The 20,067-nt window shown below is 37.0% G+C and overlaps 1 protein-coding gene across 10 annotated transcripts in view; it reads right to left on the reverse strand.

Annotated features, from left to right (window-relative positions):
* SLC25A40 (solute carrier family 25 member 40) overlaps window positions 1-20,067 on the reverse strand; it is a 90,976-nt gene that overhangs the window by 67,774 nt on the left and 3,135 nt on the right. For 7 of the 10 annotated variants that reach the window (XM_049893162.1, XM_049893161.1, XM_049893165.1 and 4 more), the window contains 7 exons: window positions 16,116-16,184; window positions 13,809-13,929; window positions 11,996-12,055; window positions 10,585-10,688; window positions 8,609-8,676; window positions 6,565-6,689; window positions 2,250-2,423 (listed from right to left, as the gene is read on the reverse strand). In XM_049893162.1, coding sequence (XP_049749119.1) covers window positions 2,250-2,423; window positions 6,565-6,689; window positions 8,609-8,676; window positions 10,585-10,688; window positions 11,996-12,055; window positions 13,809-13,905 — 628 coding nt within the window. In that variant the 5' untranslated portion in view covers window positions 13,906-13,929; window positions 16,116-16,184. Of the gene's footprint in view, window positions 1-2,249; window positions 2,424-6,564; window positions 6,690-8,608; window positions 8,677-10,584; window positions 10,689-11,995; window positions 12,056-13,785; window positions 13,930-16,115; window positions 16,185-20,067 lie in introns of those variants that run through there. The other 3 variants (XM_049893159.1, XM_049893158.1, XM_049893166.1) reach the window with 2 other exon arrangements.

Raw genomic sequence — 20,067 nt, forward strand, 5'->3', positions numbered from 1 at the left:
AAAAAATATGTGTTGTAAATCTTAACCCCTATACCTGTGGAGAAGACGCCCTGGTGGTGCAATGGTTAGGCACTCGGCTGCTAATCGAAAGGTTCGTTCACCAGCCGCTCCAACGAAGAAAGAGGTAGCAACCTGCTTTTGTAAAGATTACTGCCTAGGAAACCATATGGGGCAGTTCTACTCTGTCCTATAGGGTCACTATGAGTGAAAATCGACTGGGAGTCACACAACAACCTACCTGTGGATGTAATCCCATTTGGGAACAGGGTTTTCTTTATTATGTTAATGATGCCACATCAATATAGATTGTGTTTTAAGCCAATCACTTTTGAGATATAAAAGGAGCAGATTAGGCACAGAAGCAAGGAGGCCCAGATGGGGTAAGATGGATGCCATGCCATATGAAGATCACCAAGGAACAAAAGGTGAAGACAGAGAGCCTTCCCTAGAGCCGGCACTCTGAATTCAGACTTCTAGCCTCCTAAACTGAGAAAATAAATTTCTGTTCATTAAAGCAAACCACCTGTGATCTTTCTGTTATAGCAGCACTAAGAAATAAAGACACTAGGGAAGAAAAATAAGGTGTCATCAAGAGATCAAGATTTGCTATAAAGCTCTAATAATTTAGATTGTGTGGTACTGGCACATGGTTAGTTAAATGACCAATAAAATAGACCCATGTATACGTGAAAATCTGATGCGACAGAGGTGACACTGCAGATCTTGGGAGTAAGTGTGATTATTCAATATATTAAACAGGGCAATTGCCTGTCCATAAAGGGGAAAATGAGATTGAATCTCTCTTTTAATTCATAACTCCAAATCAATAATGGATAAATAAATGGCCAATAAAATAGTGCCCGATCTCATTAATAATCAAGAAAATGCAAATTAAAGTAAGATATCACTTGAAATTACTAGATAAGCAAAAATTAAGAACTTTGATAATAAAAGTGCTGGTGTGATGCAGCAAGAAATCTCATACATTGCTGGTGACCATATAGATTCATTTGATTATTTTAGAAAAGAACTTGACATTACCTCAATGTACATAACTCATATAAACCAGAAAAGCCATTACTGTAGAAAATCCTGTACATATGCACCAAGGAACTTTAAAAATGTTCACAGCAGCACTGTTTACTTGCTTATTCATATATAAACAAGAGTAAAAAGGAAGAAAACACAGTACATATAAAAATAAGAGTGAATCTTAGCAAAATTTTAGGTTAAAAAAACATTCATCAAAGCTCAAAAATAGACAAAACAAAAAAGTATATTTTTTTAGTAATACATATTTGGTAAAACTAGTTATTTTAATCAAATGGCTCACAAATAAAAATTCAGTACAGCGGTTATGGGGTGGGACAGTAGAAGAGCACGTATGTGGTTTCATGATTTAAAAATTATAACGTTCTTGTTCATAGTTTGAAGTGGTGAATTCACAGGTACTCATTTCATTAATATACTTTCTAACTTATATCTATGTTAGTTTTGATATATCAAATACCACATAATAAAAAAGTAAAGAAAAAATAATTGGCCTAGGAATCTATGGTTAATTATACATTGTATGTTTCTACACAGTGTAACTGAAAACAAAAGATTGGAGAAAAATACTAATGAAAAGAGAAAGAGGGGTTGAGATATGGACAAAAAACAGCACACACACACACAAAAAGAAAATAAAAAGAGAAAAAGAAAAAACAGGAATGTTAATACATGTTGTCAATAAGTATTTTTTTCAGGTCTGAAAAGCAGCTTCTATGAAATACTACTAAAGTATGCAAATTTTATAAGTTATTTGTTAGTTTTGTACTTTTTCCTTTTCATGATTTTATATATCAATAAAATCTCGTATGTGATCTATAAGAGGCTACTCATTTAATGAAATTTTTATCTTTAATAACTGAAAAAAGTAGGAGTCAATACAATTCATAGGTAGTCTTAAATATATTTTATAATATTTAGATTTATAGTAGTTTACCTACCTTACTAAATATGTCTTATTTAGAATAATTTTAAAGGTAATCTGCATTCTCTGAACATGAAATCATACCAATTAATCTTTAAAAGGAAATTAAATAAAAGGATAAAAGAAAAACCAGGCTTAAATTTGAAAACATTCAGTAATAAAGACTCATAAAGACCTGAGAGCCCACTATTGATAATTTACTTTTAAGCTTAAAGGGGTTTAAAATACTAGTTACTACCTAAAATTTAGCAGATAGTAATAAGACAAGACCTACCTGAGAAAGGCACATCTCTAAGAACAGTAGGAGCCCAGCCTCTCCAAAGGGAAATCCAACCACCTTCAGACACTTTCTTGCTGACAAATTGATGCAGTTCCTTGTAAGAAAACTTCTTAGACTGCATCTTGGTTCTAATCAATTCTAATGGACTTATCACAGTTACTGCACCAACTAATAAAGACAATTAAAAAAAAAAAAACATGTAATATGCAAATACACATTAAAAATTAATATTTCATGATGGGTAAGATTTTTATTCTGAAATGTCTATAAACCTATAAAATCAAATCTCTAATGAAGTTAGTCAATTATTATCAAAAAGAACATTTGAAGATCTATCCTGAAGTACACCGCTGTCGGTGATAGGATAATATCCACACACCTATAAGGAAGACCAGTTAATATGACTATTATGCAAATTTACACACCAACCACTAAGGCCAAAGATGAAGAAATTGAAGGTTTTTACCAACTTCTGCAGTTTGAAATTGATCGAACATGCAATCAGGATGCATCGATAATTGCTGGTAATTGGAATGCGAAAGTTGGAAACAAGAATTGATAATTGGAAAATATGGCCTTGGTGATAGAAATGATGCCAGAGATTGTAATGACAGAATTCTGCAAGACCAATGACTACTTCATTTCAAATACCTTTTTTCAACAGCATTAATGGCGACTATACACATGGGCTTTGCCATAGAAATACACAAAAAACAAATCAACTACATCTGTGGAAAGAGATGATGGAGAAGCTCGATATCATCAGTTAGAACAGACCATCAATTGCTCATATGAAAGTTCAACTTGAAGCTGAAGCAAATTAGAACAAGCTGACGAGAGCCAAAGGAAAACCTTGAATATATCCCACCTGAATTCAGAAACCATATCAAAAACAGATTTGATCAAACACCTATGCTCATGTAAAGACTTCACCAAAAGAGTAAAAAGACCACCGACAGATTGGGAAAAAATTTTCAGCTATGACATCTCCGACCAGTGCCTGATCTCTAAAATCTATATGATTCTGTTAAAACTCAACCACAAAAAGACAAACAACCCAGTCAAAAAGTGGGCAAAGTATATGAACACATACTTCGCTAAAGAAGATATTCAGGCAGCTAACGGACACATGAGAAAATGCTCTCGATCATTAGCCATTAGAGAAATGCAAATTAAAACTACAATGAGATTCCATCTCACTCCAACAAGGCTGGCATTAATCCAAAAAACACAAAATAATAAATGTTGGAGAGGCTGCGGGGAGTCTGGAACTCTTACACACTGCTGGTGGGAATGTAAAATGGTACAACCACTTTGGAAATCTATCTGGCGTTTTCTTAAAAAGTTAGAAATAGAACTACCATACAACCCAGAAATCCCACTCCTTGGAATATACCCTAGAGAAATAAGAGCCTTTACACGAACAGATATATGCACACCCATGTTTACTGCAGCACTGTTTACAATAGCAAAAAGCTGGAAGCAACCAAGGTGTCCATCAATGAATGAATAGTTAAATAATTTATGGTATATTCACACAATGGAATACTACGCATTGATAAAGAACAGTGACAAATCTGTGAAACATTTCATAACATGGAAGAACCTGGAAGGCATTATGCTGAGTGAAATTAGTCAGATGCAAAAGAACAAATATTGTATAAGACCACTATTATAAGATCTTGAGAAATAGTATAAACTGAGAAGAACACATTCTTTTGTGGTTACGAGAGGGGGGAAGGAGGGAGGATGGGAGAGGGTTATTTACTGATTAGTTAGTAGATAAGAACTACTTTAGGTGAAGGGAAGGACAATACTCAATACAGGGAAGGTCAGCTCAACTGGACTGGACCAAAAGCAAAGAAGTTTCCTGAATAAACTGAATGCTTCGAAGGTCAGCGGAGCAAGGGCGGGGGTTTGGGGACTATGGCTTAAGGGGACTTCTAAGTCAATTGGCAAAATAAATCCTATTATGAAAACAATCTGCATCCCACTTTGAAGTGTGGCATCTGGGGTCTTAAATGCTAGCAAGTGGCCATCTAAGATGCATCAATTGGTCTCAACCCACCTGAATCAAAGGAAAATGAAGAACACCAAGGTCACACGATAACTATGAGCCCAAGAGACAGAAAGGGCCACATGAACCAGAGACTTACATCATCCTGAGACCAGAAGAACTAGATGGTGCCTGGCCACAACTGATGACTGCCCTGACAGGGAACACAACAGAGAACCCCTGAGGGAGCAAGAGAACAGTGGGATGCAGAACCCAAATTCTCATGAAAAGACCAGACTTAATGGTCTGACTGAGACTAGAAGAATCCCGGGGGTCATGGTCCCCAAACCTTCTGTTGGCCCAGGACAGGAACCATTCCCAAAGACAACTCATCAGACATGGAAGGGACTGGACAATGGGTTGGAGAGAGATGCTGATGAAGAGTGAGCTACTTGTATTAGGTGGACACTTGAGACTGTGTTGGCATCTCCTGTCTGGAGGGGAGATGGGAGGGTAAAGAGGGGTAGAAACTGGCAAAACGGTCATGAAAGGAGAGACTGGAAGGAAGGAGCGGGCTGACTCATTAGGGGGAGAGTAAATAGGAGTATGTAGTAAGGTGTATATAAGCTTATATGTGACAGACTGAACAGATCTGTAAACTTTCACTTAAAGCACAATAAAAATTATTAAAAAAAAAAAAAAAAAAAAAACCAGATTTGATGCATTGAACAGTAACGACCAACCACCAGACGAGTTGTGGAATGGCATAAAGAACATCATATGTGAAAAAAGCAAGAGGTCATTAAAAAGACAGCAAAGAAAGAAAGAAAAGACCAAAATGGATGTCAGAAGAGACTCTGAAACATGCTCTTGAACATCAAGAAACTAAAGTGAACAAAAGAAACAAAGTAAAAGAGCTGAACAGAAGATTTCGAAGGGTGGCTCAAGAAGAGAAAGTATTACAATGTTATGTATAAAGACCTGGAGTTAGAAACCCAAAAAGGAAGAGCTCACTTGGCATTTCTCAAGCTGACAGAACTGAAGAAAATATTTAAGCTTCGAGTTGAATACTGAAGGATTCTATGGGTAAAATACTGAACGATGCAGGAAGCATCAAAAGAAGATGGAAGGAATACACACAGAGTCACTGTACCAAAAAGAATTGGTCAAAGTTCAATCATTTCATGAGGCAGCCTATGATCAAGAACCAATGGCACTGAAGGAAGAAGTCCAAGCCGCACTGAAGACACTGGTGAAAAACAAGGCTCCAGGAATTGACAGAGTAACAAAAGAGATGTTTCAACAAATGGATCCAGCACTGGAAGTACTCATTCATCTATGCCAAGAAATTTGGAAGAGAGCTACCTGGCCAGCCGACTAGAAGAGATCCATATTGATGCCTAACTCCGAAGAAAGGTGAACCAACTGAATGCAGAAATTATCAAACAATATCATTAATATCGCAAGTAAATTTTGCTGATGATCATTCAAAATTGGCTGCAGCAGTACATTGACAGTGAACTGCCAGAAATTCAGGCCAAATTCAGAAGAGGACATGGAACCAGGAATATCGCTGCTGCTGTCAGATAGATCCTGGCTGAAAGCAGAGTATACCAGAAAGGTGTTTACCGATGTTTTATTGACTATGCAAGGGCATTTGACTGTGTGGATCATAACAAATTACGGATAACATTGAGAAGAATGGGAATCCCAAAACACTTAATTGTGCTCATGAAGAACTTGTACATAGACCAGAGGCAGCGGTTCGAACAGAACAGGATACTGCATGATTTAAAGTCTGGAAAGGTGTGCATCAGGATTGTATCCTTTCATTATACTTATTTAATCTGTATGCTGAGTAAATAATTTGAGAAGCTGGACTATATAAAGAAGAACATGGCATCAGGATTGGAGGAAGACTCGTTAACAACCTACATTATACATTAAGACACAAATCTTGCCTGCTGAACGTGAAGAGGACTTGAAGCACTTATTGATCATGTGTGGTCCCAAATGACACCTTACATGTTCAGGTGAATCAGAATGAATCCTGATATCATTCTAAAATCTCTGTCTAAGATTTAAGAGGGATGTGCTGATCCCATCTCATTCTAATGGCAATCACTATACCATGTGACTTCTGGAGTAAAGATATTAACAAATTAGTACAAACTATAATGCAAAATGTCTACTACCAGTACTCTATGTATTATTCAATTACCAATTATGCTGTAAATTCTCTGTGAATATTAAAATTTAATAATAAACATTAATGAGAAATTAAAATGAAAATATAGCATATATCTTACTTACGTCTGGCCACAATTCCAGCAACAATTGGTATGTAGGTTTCATTTTCTCCTAATTTAGATCTCAGAATAGCAGTTAATTGATCATAGGAGGTAAAATAAATAACTGTGGCAGGAACTGCCATCACTCTGTTAGAAATACACGAAGAGTTGTTCAAAATTATGAGAAGGTCTTAAACATAAAAAAAAAATTTTTTTTAAAACATACCCAACTGTTATTAAATAGAAAGTAAAACCTTTAAATTTTGCAAAATCCAAAACCACAACAAATTAGCCTATGAGATTAGTTTTTCTTTTCTTTTAAAAATTACTAGTGTCTAAATTGTTGCTGTTAGCTGCCATCGAATTGCCTACTGACACAGGCCAACCCCATGCACGATGGGATTGGACCATTGTAATCTGTAGGGTTTTCATTAGTGTTTAACTTAGTAGGCAATAAAAAGATATGATAGATATCTGCCCTCTATAAATTTACACTCTACTTTTGAAGATAAGTTACAATATAAACATTAAATAAGTATTGTATACCCAAACTCAGATCATATACAAAGCACATGCTCAATTAACAAATAGAAAAAGACAAATGAGGACACTTCTCTATCTCCTTGACTTGTTCTGTTCCTGGTCTCCCGGATCTTCCTTCCCAATTACATTGACCACAACATAAGAATCACAGAAATAAAAAGTATAGTAGCAATTATAAAATGTTTTTGAACCATGGACCATGTATCTTATTTACTATAACTAGAAATAAATTATAACTAGCATCACCAGAATTATAGATACTGGTTTTAAGGGACTCCAGTGATGTATTCTTTTAAATGAAAATATCAAAAGGGAATTACTAATTAAATTTGAATACAAATTTGAGTTTGTTAAATTCAAACAAACTGGCACAATGGTGTTTAATATTTAAGCAACAGAAAACCAGGGTATGTGTACAATCTAACTACAATGCTTTCACAGATCATACTTACAGATGTCTAATGTGAAGGAGAATTGACTGCTGGTCTTATGTCTGTCACTAACTTTATAATCTTGGGTATTGTTAAAAATATCTGCCTCAAAATTAAGTAGTTTGCTCCATAAAAAGCATAAAATGAGTCCTTAGAAAGAAAGGAGGCAGAGAAAAAGCAAGGCATTATTTAGAATTTTTTACATTTAGCCTTGCTAGTTGATCATTTAATTCCTGAGAGCTATTTCGTATAGAATGAAAACTACCTGAAGAAGGGAAAGTATACATATTGCAATATATCTTAGTATGCAGACATTTCTCAATGTTTTAGTAAGATAAAGGAAAAGAAAATGAACACCAAATTTCTAATTTCAGGACATGGGGAAAAAAAAAAAAGAAACTATGCTTGTCTACCAAAGACAACACAGCAGGCCTGGCCACTCAAAGCTTGTATGTCTTCAGGACAGCCTATACTTGCAGGCCTCACCTTTGACCAGTTTTTGGGAATTTAGCTCTTAGAATAGTCCCTATGATAAGGTTTTGTATATCTGGAGCACTAAAACAACTTTTCAAGGTTGTTCTGTCCCAACAATGTGATTTATGGTAAACACCTGCTTTCCTCCTGGGTTTCTGGAATATTGGTAACTGCAGCTAGTCATACAGGCATAATATGCCTACGTCATCAACCCCAATAAAAGCCTTTGTTTCTGCGGCTCTAGTGGGCTTCCCTAGGCAGAAACACTTAGCACATGTTGCTGAAGTTCACCGCTAGAAGAATAATAAGCACATCTTGTGTGAGTGCATAAGGGATGATTTTGGAAGCCTACACCAGGTCAAAGCCTGATTTTTTTTTTTTCCTTTACTGTATCTTTTTGTTATAAAAAACCACAGCCAGGAGTATAACTTTGGCTAGGTTTTGTGAATGCTTCTAGTGAGTCACTAAATGTATGGGTGGTCATGGAACCCACAAAATAATACTTGCGAAAGTAAAAGAGTTCTAACATTAAAAATGCAAGACTTCGTGCAACCATGATGGTTATAGGGCAAAACAATGGCTTTTACTTAGTATGAAAAATATTAAATTTCAACTTACAGGGTAGGGGGAAGGCCACTCCACAGGGATTTAATGCCCTCATTTCGAATGATTTTCAAAAAAGCATCCTAAAATTATAATAGAAAATAGTAGTCAAAATACAACCCTGAACATGATACACAAAGAGTGTACATTGATAACTGATTGGTAATTTGATTTTTTAAGCATTTATTTAAAAAATATGAGAGTCTATGATTTATGTATGTTTACACATTTGGTTGCCATGTGTCAGAACTGACTCAACAGCAACTTTTTTTTTTAATTCTTAAAAAAAAAATTTTTTTTTCTTCAACTTTCAAACAAGAGTAAAACGAAACATTTCTGGATGATACTTCCTACTTACAGAATCAACTGTACATTAGTCAGCTCTGGATTGTTTTACTAAGGATCTGAAATCAAGCTTTCAAAAATGATCATAAAAAGGAAAGAGAGTAATGGCAGATAATCAGTCAGACATGCTCTCGTAAAGAAAACAATTATAAAATCTGAGAAAAATATTATTAAAGCTCACTATTGAAATCTCTGGAGAGGAGCCAAAAGCAGGCAGAACTGGAGGGAAGTCTACGGTTAAGAGATTTACAATGGGTGAGATTTGTGAGCTTGCAGCCCTTGGCATGTGGGACTATACATTGTACCTGAAGCTTGGGTGGCAAGGAATGGTACATTTACTCGCTTGAGGAAGCAGAATACAGACACCGGGGGAGCGAGGTAGAACCATAATCAGAAAGTTAAGGGAGAAAGAAATCCTGGAAGAGAAGAAGCTGTATATTACAGGGCACAAGTCCTCACACTTACATATAAAATCCACCACAAATAATGGCTAGGAAGACAGCAAGGGACCTGGCAAAAAAGCAGCAGCTGAAGGTTGAGTAAGCATTTTGCCTGCTGCCCACCACAGAAGGGTCAGAGTTTGGAGTTTGAGTCCACACAAAGTTTAATGCCTTCTAGAACAATGGGTGAACTGTTAAACTATGGTATATCCATAGCATGGAATACTACTCGGCAATAAAAAGGAACAAACTAGTGATACATGCAAGAACCTAGATGTATCTCTGGAGAACTATGCCTAGTGGGGGAAAAAAAAGCAACCCCAAAAGGTTACACACATTATGATTCATTTATATAATATTCTTGAAATGGCAAAATTACAGAAATGGAGAACAGACTGGTGGTTGTCAGGGGTTAAGGAGCAGTTAGGAGCACAAGGGAAATGGCTGTGGCTGTAAAAAGGCAACACGAGGGATCCTCGTGGTGATGGAACTGTTCTGAATCTTGACGTCATCAAAGTTTAAGTGTCCTGGATGTGATACTGCACTCTATGTAGGTTTGTAAGATGTCACCACTGAAGGAAACTAGAGAAATGGCAAACGGGAAATGTCTGTATTCTTATAATTGCACACGATCTACAATTATCTGAAAATGAAAGTTTAATTTTTTAAAAAGAGCAAAGTGGGCATTACAGTGACTAATCCCAAAAGTATTAAAGAAAAGATGTATTTCTACCACTCAGGAATGTTTATTCACCGGGCAGGTACTTCTACCGTAACTTTTAAGATCCTTTCTATGCTTGACTGACTTACTAAGGCATCTAGGGCAAATCTTTTAATCTCCTTTGGGTTAGTTTTCTCATTTGTTAACTGACAGTGTTGGATTAGATAACCTTATCATTTCCCACTTTAAAGCCCTTCATTTCCCTTGAGTCAGAAGAAAAAAGAAACTTGTTGGAAGGGGCAACCAAATTATCTTTCTACATAAAAAGCTGAACGACTGGACAAAAATTAACTAAGAGTTAAAAAGCAAAGAAGTGCTTTTTCCTTTCTTTTTCCTTACTTCATTATCTACCTTTTAACTGTAGACAATTGTGCTAGCTATAAAAGAGACTTTTATTCTCCTGCAATTAGGAAAATCTTTCAAGTGTATGATTAAATATAAAAATAGAAAATATACTGTGATTCTAAATAATATAATCTCCTTACCGATGTTCCCTGGAAACGTCCTGGCTTCTTATACCAAACTTTGTTGCCTTCTTCACAGACACATAGATGATCCATGAGTCCATTACTATATAGAAAACATTTTCCTAACAAAGAAGATTTCAACAGTCAATAACTACTTCACACAACTTTCTTTTATAGACGAACAAATGGGAAGTACAATGAGACTAGAAAGTTATGAAAAGAGAAATAACCTTTTGGAAAGAGAAATAACTACATCCATCTTTCAGGATGAAACATACATAGTTTGATTTGCTTAATAGTATGGCACTAGGCTCTAAACTCACAGTTTATCCAAAGTTATCCACAGTTATCCAAAGGAATAGAAAGGGAAGATAAAGGAGGAAAACCCCTTTTAAAAATAAAATGGGTACACATTCTCTCTATTTGACCAAAAGAAAATTCTATGATGTACAAGGAAATTCCAACAAAAACAGATAATGAAAAAAAAAAAAGCTCTTCTTAATATAAATGTTATGCTTTGTTCCTTTCTCTGTATCTTACCACTCAGTCTAGCCATTCATCAGTTTCCACCTAATTCATTACAACTTCTTTAATACCAACTCTTTCCCATGTCTGAACTTATTCTTGCTACCAAAATCGTCTTCTGTTTGAATATACATAATTCTGTTTTAAGCACCTCGTTCTGCTTTCAAAGTTTCTTTAATGTGTAAGAAACTAATTTACTTTTTGTTAACTTCCTATAATCAATCCATCTATCCTTTCCTCCTTCCTCTGAAGTATACCTGTGGTTCATTCCATCTCACTGGTGTGCATTCAACAGAATGGCATTTATGTATGAGCCAACTTTCTCATCGTCCAAACAGTCTGTCTCCTGCTATTTAAACAAGTTTTAAAATGCCATTATCTTCACAAAGCTTTAAAAGGTTGATCAAGGAACTGCTATTTTTGCCCATCGAATAAAAATGTAAAAATTTTCTTTTCAAATTCCATGTAAACTGTCCAGCAATTAATCAAATTGCTTGCTAATGTAATGAATTTTCAGTCCTCACTGTATTTAAGCAACTGTTAGATGGCTTCCATGAATGTTCTAAGATGGGTATGGCTCTAGGACGGAGGAGGAAGCTAGATTCTAAGATTCTTGCAAGTATAATTCTGCCTTACCTGTGGCTTATGGCCAAATATATAACAGTCTCTTTATAATTTTTCAATCTATTTATCCTATGTCCTTTATTGGTAGGTTCATAGGAGTATTATATGTGACATATTTGTTCTCCACCTAGACATCATGTGCAACTAAGTGATGAAAAAATGTTTCTGCATGAGGATAAAGAGGCACCGATTTTTAAAAATTAACAAAGAAAACATTATTCAAACAAAAATGAATGCAGTAATATTTAAAAAACATTTTCTGGGTAACTAGTGAACATACCTTTGGAAAGTGGGTTGCCTTGGGCTTGGAGCCGAATTTTAATAACATCCAGAGGTGTCACTATTAAGATACATAAATTTCAGTTAACGAGTGATACCTGGAAATTGGGGAGTCCCTGAGTGGTGCAAACAGTTAAGCATTTGACTACTAGCTGAAAGGTTAGTGGTTCATGCCCACCCACAGGTGCTTTGAAAGACAAGCCTGGTGATTTGTTTCCAAAAGGTCACAGCCTTGAAAACCCTATGGAGCAGTTCTACTCTGCACATACAGGGTCACCACAAGTCAGAATCAACTTGATGGCAACTAACAACAACAACAATCTGTAAACTGTATAAAAGTTTTCCCAAAAAACATGAAATACATCAAATCGTACATTTCCTCATGAGTATATAGTGGGTCACTATGAGTTGGAAGCAACACGATGGCAACAGGTTTTTTTGGTTTTATATAATGGGTGAGGTTATTTATTTTATGGTTGTCCTGACTGTAATATTCTATTATTTTGCCCTGAATTTTGCTTAAAGAGGATCAATGAGAAGACAAACATTAAACTGTCACTTAAAATATTTCTTCAACTAGAATTCCATTAGCCTTAAAACGAAAATACTAGCATTTATAAGAAAATATGTGCTCTAAGGTAAGAAATAGAAGCTCCAAAAGTCTACTTAAATATTTGAGAGTAACTTTGGATTGCAAGTAACCAATAATCAAACAATATTAGTCATCTTAATCTGTTAAATTCACCTGTACCAAATAAAAGCTATAGTTAATGCAAATTTGATAAAGCTAGCCATAAATTATCTTTACCACTTTAGTGGTTGTGTTATTCCCAGTGCTTCAAACCCGTTCATTCTGGTTCAAACCCCGGCTGAGAATTTGCCTTTCCACCCCAGATGTACTGAATCAGAATCTACATTTTATCAAGATCCCCAGGTGATTCTTATCTTGATAAAATGTAGACTCTGATTCAGTACATCTGGGGTGGAAAGGCAAATTCTCAGCAGGGGTCAAACTGGAATGAACTGGTCTGAAGCCCTGGTTTTTCCATTTGGGAACAGTATGGCAAAGGAGAATAGTTTTAATTAGCATGCTATATTTTATCCAAGCAGAAAAAAATGCCAAATAGTGGCTCTAAGACAACTTCTCCTCCCCCGTTTGGGAGGTTACATGAGATGATCTCTAAAGGCCTTTTAAACCCTAAAATTCTGAGCTGAAGTAAGATACTACATTATAAAGGGATTAGTGTATGTTATTTCTAATCACATTATGTCATTTAAATCATCCAGCTATCTTAAGATTAACATGTTATACCCTAATTATGCTTGCTGGCTATATCTGTAAGAAACTGACTATAAAAAACTGAAAAAATGTGGTCCAGAGGAACTCAAGAAATTCACTGTTTATGCAGCAAAGTAAAACATAATTTGTATTATTGCCCTAATGCTGTACTATTCATTATGCTAATATTTTATTCCATCTTCATGCTTAGTTTTTAAAAAAGAGAATTAAGTCATCAAATGTTAATGCTGACAGGGAACTCAAAGAACTCCTCGCCTAAGCTCCTAATTTCACAGATGAAAAAATGAACTTCCGAGGTAACTAGGGCCTATCCCTAAGTGCCACACACTGAGAATGGCCAAGCAAAGACTGTAATTCAAGTCTCTTGACTCACTGTCCAGGGTTCTTTTCATGTTATCATCCTGATGAAGGAAAAAAATACTACTATCATTATTTCATAGCTGGCAAAATTCAAATGGAATCATTGATTCATTCAAAGTTGCATGACCTACGTATATCGCCAACATTCTTTTACCCATTAGTGATGTCAGTATAGCTCCAGTACAAGAGGCAAGCATTTGTTGAAGAGGTGTCACTTTGACAATCTCTGGTCCCCCTGTTTCGGGGTCCATATTTTTAACTAACTGAAGAGAAACCTGTTAAAAAAAGAAAAGCAAAAATGTAAAATGAAAGTTTAATGAAAAAAATGCTTTCAAAATGACTGTTAAAAATTAAATAAACCGTAAAAGTAATAATCAGTATTAATATCAAAGAACATGTTTTTGGCCACTACTAAATGTAAATACATAAATTCTGTACATAAAAGTACTATACAACTGTCATTAACAAAGCATGCTCTTCAGATTTTCCAATAATGGTAAGTACTTCAGCTAAGCTGTGTAAGCAGCATCACATTTGTAAGGCAGCTAATAGAGAATTAAGGAAACAGACTCTGGCCGCGTATAACAGAATGAAAACAGTTGACCAACAATGCACAGAATCTCTGAATTCTGCCTCAGAGTATCAGCAAATATAGCATTATTTTCATTGCATACCAAAAGTGGTTGCATGTGTTTCAAATTAAATCAAAAGCACATGACCTGAACAAGAGCATTATCTTTAAAAAATGTGATGAGAAAAGTAATATGTACTCTTCTTAAAAAGTCAAATAATATAAAAAAGTACAAAAATCACTTACAAACTTACTATTCAAAAATAACCGCTGGCACCATACAGGTGTCATCTCTGCAGATGTTTATCCACACACACACATGCAGATTACATCCATCTAAATATACTAACGAAACACATATGCACGCTCATATACCTGTGTACATGCACCTTTCTTGAATACTGTTTAGTAGCCTACTTTGACACATAAAAATATATAATAGACATCCTGTGTCAATAAATGTAGATCTATCATTTTTAATGATTGTACAATATTTCATCATTGTTAATAACTGTACAATATTTAATTACATAGCCCTGGTAGTGCAATGGTTAAGTGCTAGGCTGCTAACTGAAAGACTGGCGGTTTGAACTCAAAAGCAGTGTCACAGGAGAAAAGACCTGGTGATCTGCTCTAGCAAAGATTACAGGCTAGGAAACCCTACGAGGAAGTTCTACTCTGTCATATAGAGTTCCTATGTATCAGAACTGACTCAATAGCACACAACAAAACCATTCTCACGTTGTCAGATATTTAGGCTGTTGACGGTTTTCTCAATTGTAAACCATTCTGATATAAATATACGTGTATCTTTTTGTAGCTTTCCTAAAATTACTCCAGGAGAAAAAGTAAAATTGCTGGGTTAAATGATTTAGAAACATGATATAAATTGCCAAAATGCTTTCCAAAAAAGTTGGACCAGTTTATACTCCCACTAGCCATATAGGAGCTCCTACTAATCTACAATCTCACCAAGCTCATTCATACATACACAAATGCACATAACAAATCAATTATTTTTCCTGAACCATTTGAAAGTAGGTTGCATGCATCATGCCCCTTCACCCTTAGATACTTCAGAGTTGCTGTTAGCGACCCTAAGTACAACAGAACGAAACAGTGCCTGGTCCTGTGCCATCCTCACAATCGTTACTATGTTTGAGCTCATTTTTGGAGCCACTGTGTCAATCCATCTCATTGAAGGTCTTCCTCTTTTTCGCTCACCCTCTATTTTACCAAGCATGATGTCCTTCTCCAGGGACAGATCCCTCCTAATTATAAGTCCAAGGTCTCGCCATCCTTGCTTCCAAGGTGCATTCTGGCTGTACTTCTTCCGAGACGTATGTTTGTTCTTCTGGCAGTCCATGGTATACTCAATATTCACCAACCCCATAGGCATTAATTCTTCTTTGGTCTTCCTTATTCACTGTCCAGCTTTCGTATGCACATGAGGCAACTGAAAATACCATGACTTGGGTCAGGTGTATCTTAGTCGTCAAAGTGACATCTTTGCTTTCGAACACTTTTAGGAGGTCTTTTGCAAGCAGATTTGCCCGATGCGATACATTGATTTCCTGACTGCAGCTTCCATGGGTATTGACTGTAGATCCAAGTCAAATGAAATTGTTGACAACTCCGATGATTTCTCTGTTTATCATGATGTTACTCACTGGTCCAACTGTGAGGATTTTTTTCTTTATGTTGAGGTGTAATCCATACTTCAGAGTAGTCTCTTATAATAGTAACAGTTCACTTATCAAATTCAGAAAATTTAACATTGATACAGCACGCTATAGTCCATATTCCAATTTAGTCATTTATCCTAATAACATCCTTTATAACAATAAATGGTAGTTTTATTATTTCTTTGCACTTCCATTATTTACCAACCTGGTTTAAGTCTTTTCCTCAACTCTATGCTCCAATATTTTATTGTTTGTAACATCAGTAGTTGAAAATCTAGAAGGAAAAAATAAAATGCCAAATGTTTTCACACAATTAAAGGACAACAAAAATAAAGGAGTATGAAAAAGCTTTAAAACACAAATCTATATTTATTGAATGCTTTCTATTGTTTTGAGGTATATGAAGGGCACTCCACAAATCCTAGAAATAGTTATGAAAGCATTTCACAAAAACTTCATGCTATCCCAGTTAGTTTGTTATTGTTAGCTACTGTCGAGTCAGTCTCTGATTTTGCTTAAACAAAACAACAATAACAACCTCTAGAATCTAAATACACTGACCAATCTTAGCACCGTTAATCGTGGAACAACTCAACGTTGTGACAGGAAACGAAAGATCCAGCATCATCTATGAAGTATCTGGGGTTTAGCCTGAAATTAAACAAGTCTTTAAATCTATCTTCCAATTTATACGAAATTCAAAGACTACAGGAACAAGGCAAAGGATGCCACAAAGAAGAATCAGACAAATGCAGGTATAACACTCTATTCTATATAACTATTTTCTTCTTGTTGTTGTTGTTAGGTGCTGTTGAGTTGGTTCTGACTCTTTGTGACCCTAAGCACAACAGAAAGAAACACTGCATGGCGCTGCACCATCCTGACAATCACTGCTATGCTTGAGCCCACTGTTGCAGCCACTGTCAATCCATCTCTTTGAGGGTCGTCTTCCTTTTTGGCTGACCCTTTTGATGTCCTTCTTCAGGGACTGGTCCCTTCTGAGAACTAAGTCTACTGTCTCAGTTTCTTAACAAATCAAAGTAAAATGGGAAACAAGGTGGCAAGGGAGGAAGAACTGTTCTATATTAAAAGAGATTTTAAGACAGTCAACAACCAAATGCATCCCGTTTCAAACAAACTACTTTTAAAAATCCAGTTTGGGAAGGAAAGAAAAAAAAAAAAACAAAACAGTTTGAGGGTAACTAGAGACTGAACATGGACTAGAAAACAGTTTGAGAGTAACTAGAGACTGAACATGGACTAGATATTACATAATATTTTGAAATTATTATCGATTTTGTTTGGTCAGATAATGGTATTGTCGTTATGTAGAAAATTTTTTAAGAGATTCATGTTTGTCTGGTACCACTGAGTTGTTTTCGACTCATAGTGACCCCACATAAAAGAGCAGAGCTGCCCTACAAGGTTTTCTTGGCTGTAATCTTTATGGTAGCAGATCACCAGGTCTTTTTCCTGAGGAGCCACTGGTGGTGGGGGGCGGGGGTTTGAACCACCAATCTTTTGGTTACCAGCCGAGTGCTTAACCATTTGACCCATCAGGGCTCTTTGAGAGATTCCTACCGCAGCATTAAGGGCTGAAATGTTTTAACAGTGGTAATTTACTTCAAAATACTTCAGAAAAAAATAAAGCAAATATACTAAAATGTTAATAATTTTGAAAATCTAGGTGATATGTACATTTTCACTGTTCTGCGTTTTTTTCTGTATATATGAACATTTGCGTTTTTTTTAATTCCTAAAATGTACGTACAATCTTCAAGTATACGAATGTACACTCATTTATATCAACAAAGTTCTTTTAAGTGGAAAAATAATAAACACATGTTAGGATACAATGCTTAAAAGGCATAGCGCTTTATGTTGACACCCATCCCAGCAAAGCTGGCAACTTGAATATGCTCACCTAAAATTAAAGCCAGAAAAAGATATTTAACTACTTATAGCAATACTTCAGAATATACGGGGGAAAAAAGCCAGAAATCTATATGTAAATTTTTAGAATAAAAAATTAAGGTTACTGGACTTTTTATTATTTTATAACATCTAAACCCAAACCAGCACCATTGAGTTGATGACTTTATAACATGTATTAATTATTTTAGAAAAAAAGTTATATAAATCATAACATGTATCTACTTATAATGAGATCTGAAAAATAAGTCTCTGTCATGGATTGAATTATGTCCTCCCAAAAATGTGTATATCAACTTGGTTAGGCCATGATTGCCAGTATTGTGTGGTTGTCCTCCATTTTGTGATTGTATTTTGTATTGACAGGATTAGAGTGGGATTGTAACACCACCCTTACTCAGGTCACCTCCATAATCCAGGGTAAAGGGGGTTTCCCGGGGGTGTGGCCTGCACCACCTTTTATCTCTCAAGGAAAGGGAAACAAGCAGTGAGTTGGGGACCTCGTACCACCAAGAAAGCAGCACGAAGAGCAGAGCGCATCCTTTGGGGCACAGGGTCCTCGAGCCTGAGAAGCTCCCCGACAGGGGTAAGATTAAGGACAAGGACCTTCCTCCAGAGCCGACAGAGAGAGAAAGCCTTCCCCTGGAGCCAACGCCCTGAATTTGGACCTGTAACCTATTAGACTGTGAGAAAATAGATTTCACTTTGTTAAAGCCATCCATTTGTGGTATTTCTGTTATAGCAGCACTAGAGAACTAAGACAGAATTTGGTACCGAGAGTAGGGTGTTGCTCTAACAGACACCTAAAATGTGGAAGCAGTTTTGAAACTGTGAATGGATAGAGCTGCAACAGCGGCAGAGGACCAGCACAGCAGAGAACCTGCAGCGGAAGAGAAGCAGCAACAGCACAGAACCAGCAGCAGCAGAATCAGGAGACCAGCGCAAAATGGAGCTGGACCCAACCCATGGAGCGGGAGAGCTGAGGGCCCGTGCGCAGGAGGCCTCCTGGCAGAGTGGGGTGCCTCTGGGCACTTATCAGTGAAGCTAGGCTTGCTGACCCATGGAGCCAGAGAGCTGAATACCTGTGTGCAGGAGGCTTTCTGGCAGAGTGGGGTGCCTCTGGGCACTTACTGGTGGAGCTACTAAGCTTTGGAACACTTGCCCCAGCAGGGCAGATGCAGGTGTGAGGCTAGAGGAGAAGGAGAGGCCAAGAAACCAGGAAACAGAAGCTGAAGAGACAAGGAACACAAGAAGCTGAGCTGCCCGAGCTGCCTCAGTCTCAAAGGGCATGGCCGTGACCTCAGGGGTTTCAAAGGGTGAAGCCATGGCCTCTGGTGTTTCTAAGTGGAGTTGCCACTCAGATGGACTAGGAGAACCTGTGAGCCTAAAGCCAAGGGAGCAGAGCTGCCATCCCAGTGGGTCTAGAAGGGGGAGCTGAAGCCCAGGGCCAAGGGGCCTCCACTCAGAATCTGGAGAGTGTGGCCAATACCTAGAGTCTGGAAGGCACGACCATTGTGTAAATGGTCTCAGAGGAAAGAGGATTATTTGCAGAGCCTTGAGGGCTAATGTAATGTGTTCTGCAGACTTGCTTCGTGCCTGTTATCCCTTCTTTCCCTCCAGTTTCTCCCATTTGTAATGGAAATGTCTAGCTTGTGCCTCTTCTGCCATTGTACCTTTGGAAGCAGATAATTTGTATTCTAGATTTCACAGATGGGGTAAATATGTTTTACATGTTGCAAGGATGTGATTTTTGGGGGGCCAAAGGGTAGAATGCCATGGATTGAATTAAGTCTCCCCCCCCAAATGTGTGTATCAACTTGGTTAGGCCATCATTCCCAGTATTGTGTGGTTGTCCTCCATTTTGTGATTGTAATTTTATGTTGAGAGGATTAGGGTGGGATTGTAACACCACCCTTACTCAGGTCACTTCCCCGATCCAAGGTAAAGGGAGTTTCCCTGGGGTGTGGCCTGCACCACCTTTTATCTCTCAAGAGATAAAGGGGAAGGGAAACAAGCAGAGAGTGGGGAACCTCATACCACCGCAAAGCAGCACCAGAAGCAGAGCATGTCCTTTGGACACGGGGTCCCTGCACCTGAGAAGCCCTTCGAACAAGATAAGATTGAGGACAAAGACCTTCCTCCAGAGCCGACAGAAAAAGAAAGCATTCCCCTGAAGCCGACGCCCTGAATTTGGACTTGTAACCGAGTAGACTGTGAGAAAATAA

The sequence above is a fragment of the Elephas maximus genome, chromosome 8 (assembly GCF_024166365.1).
Source record: "Elephas maximus indicus isolate mEleMax1 chromosome 8, mEleMax1 primary haplotype, whole genome shotgun sequence".
Taxonomy (NCBI): domain Eukaryota; kingdom Metazoa; phylum Chordata; class Mammalia; order Proboscidea; family Elephantidae; genus Elephas; species Elephas maximus.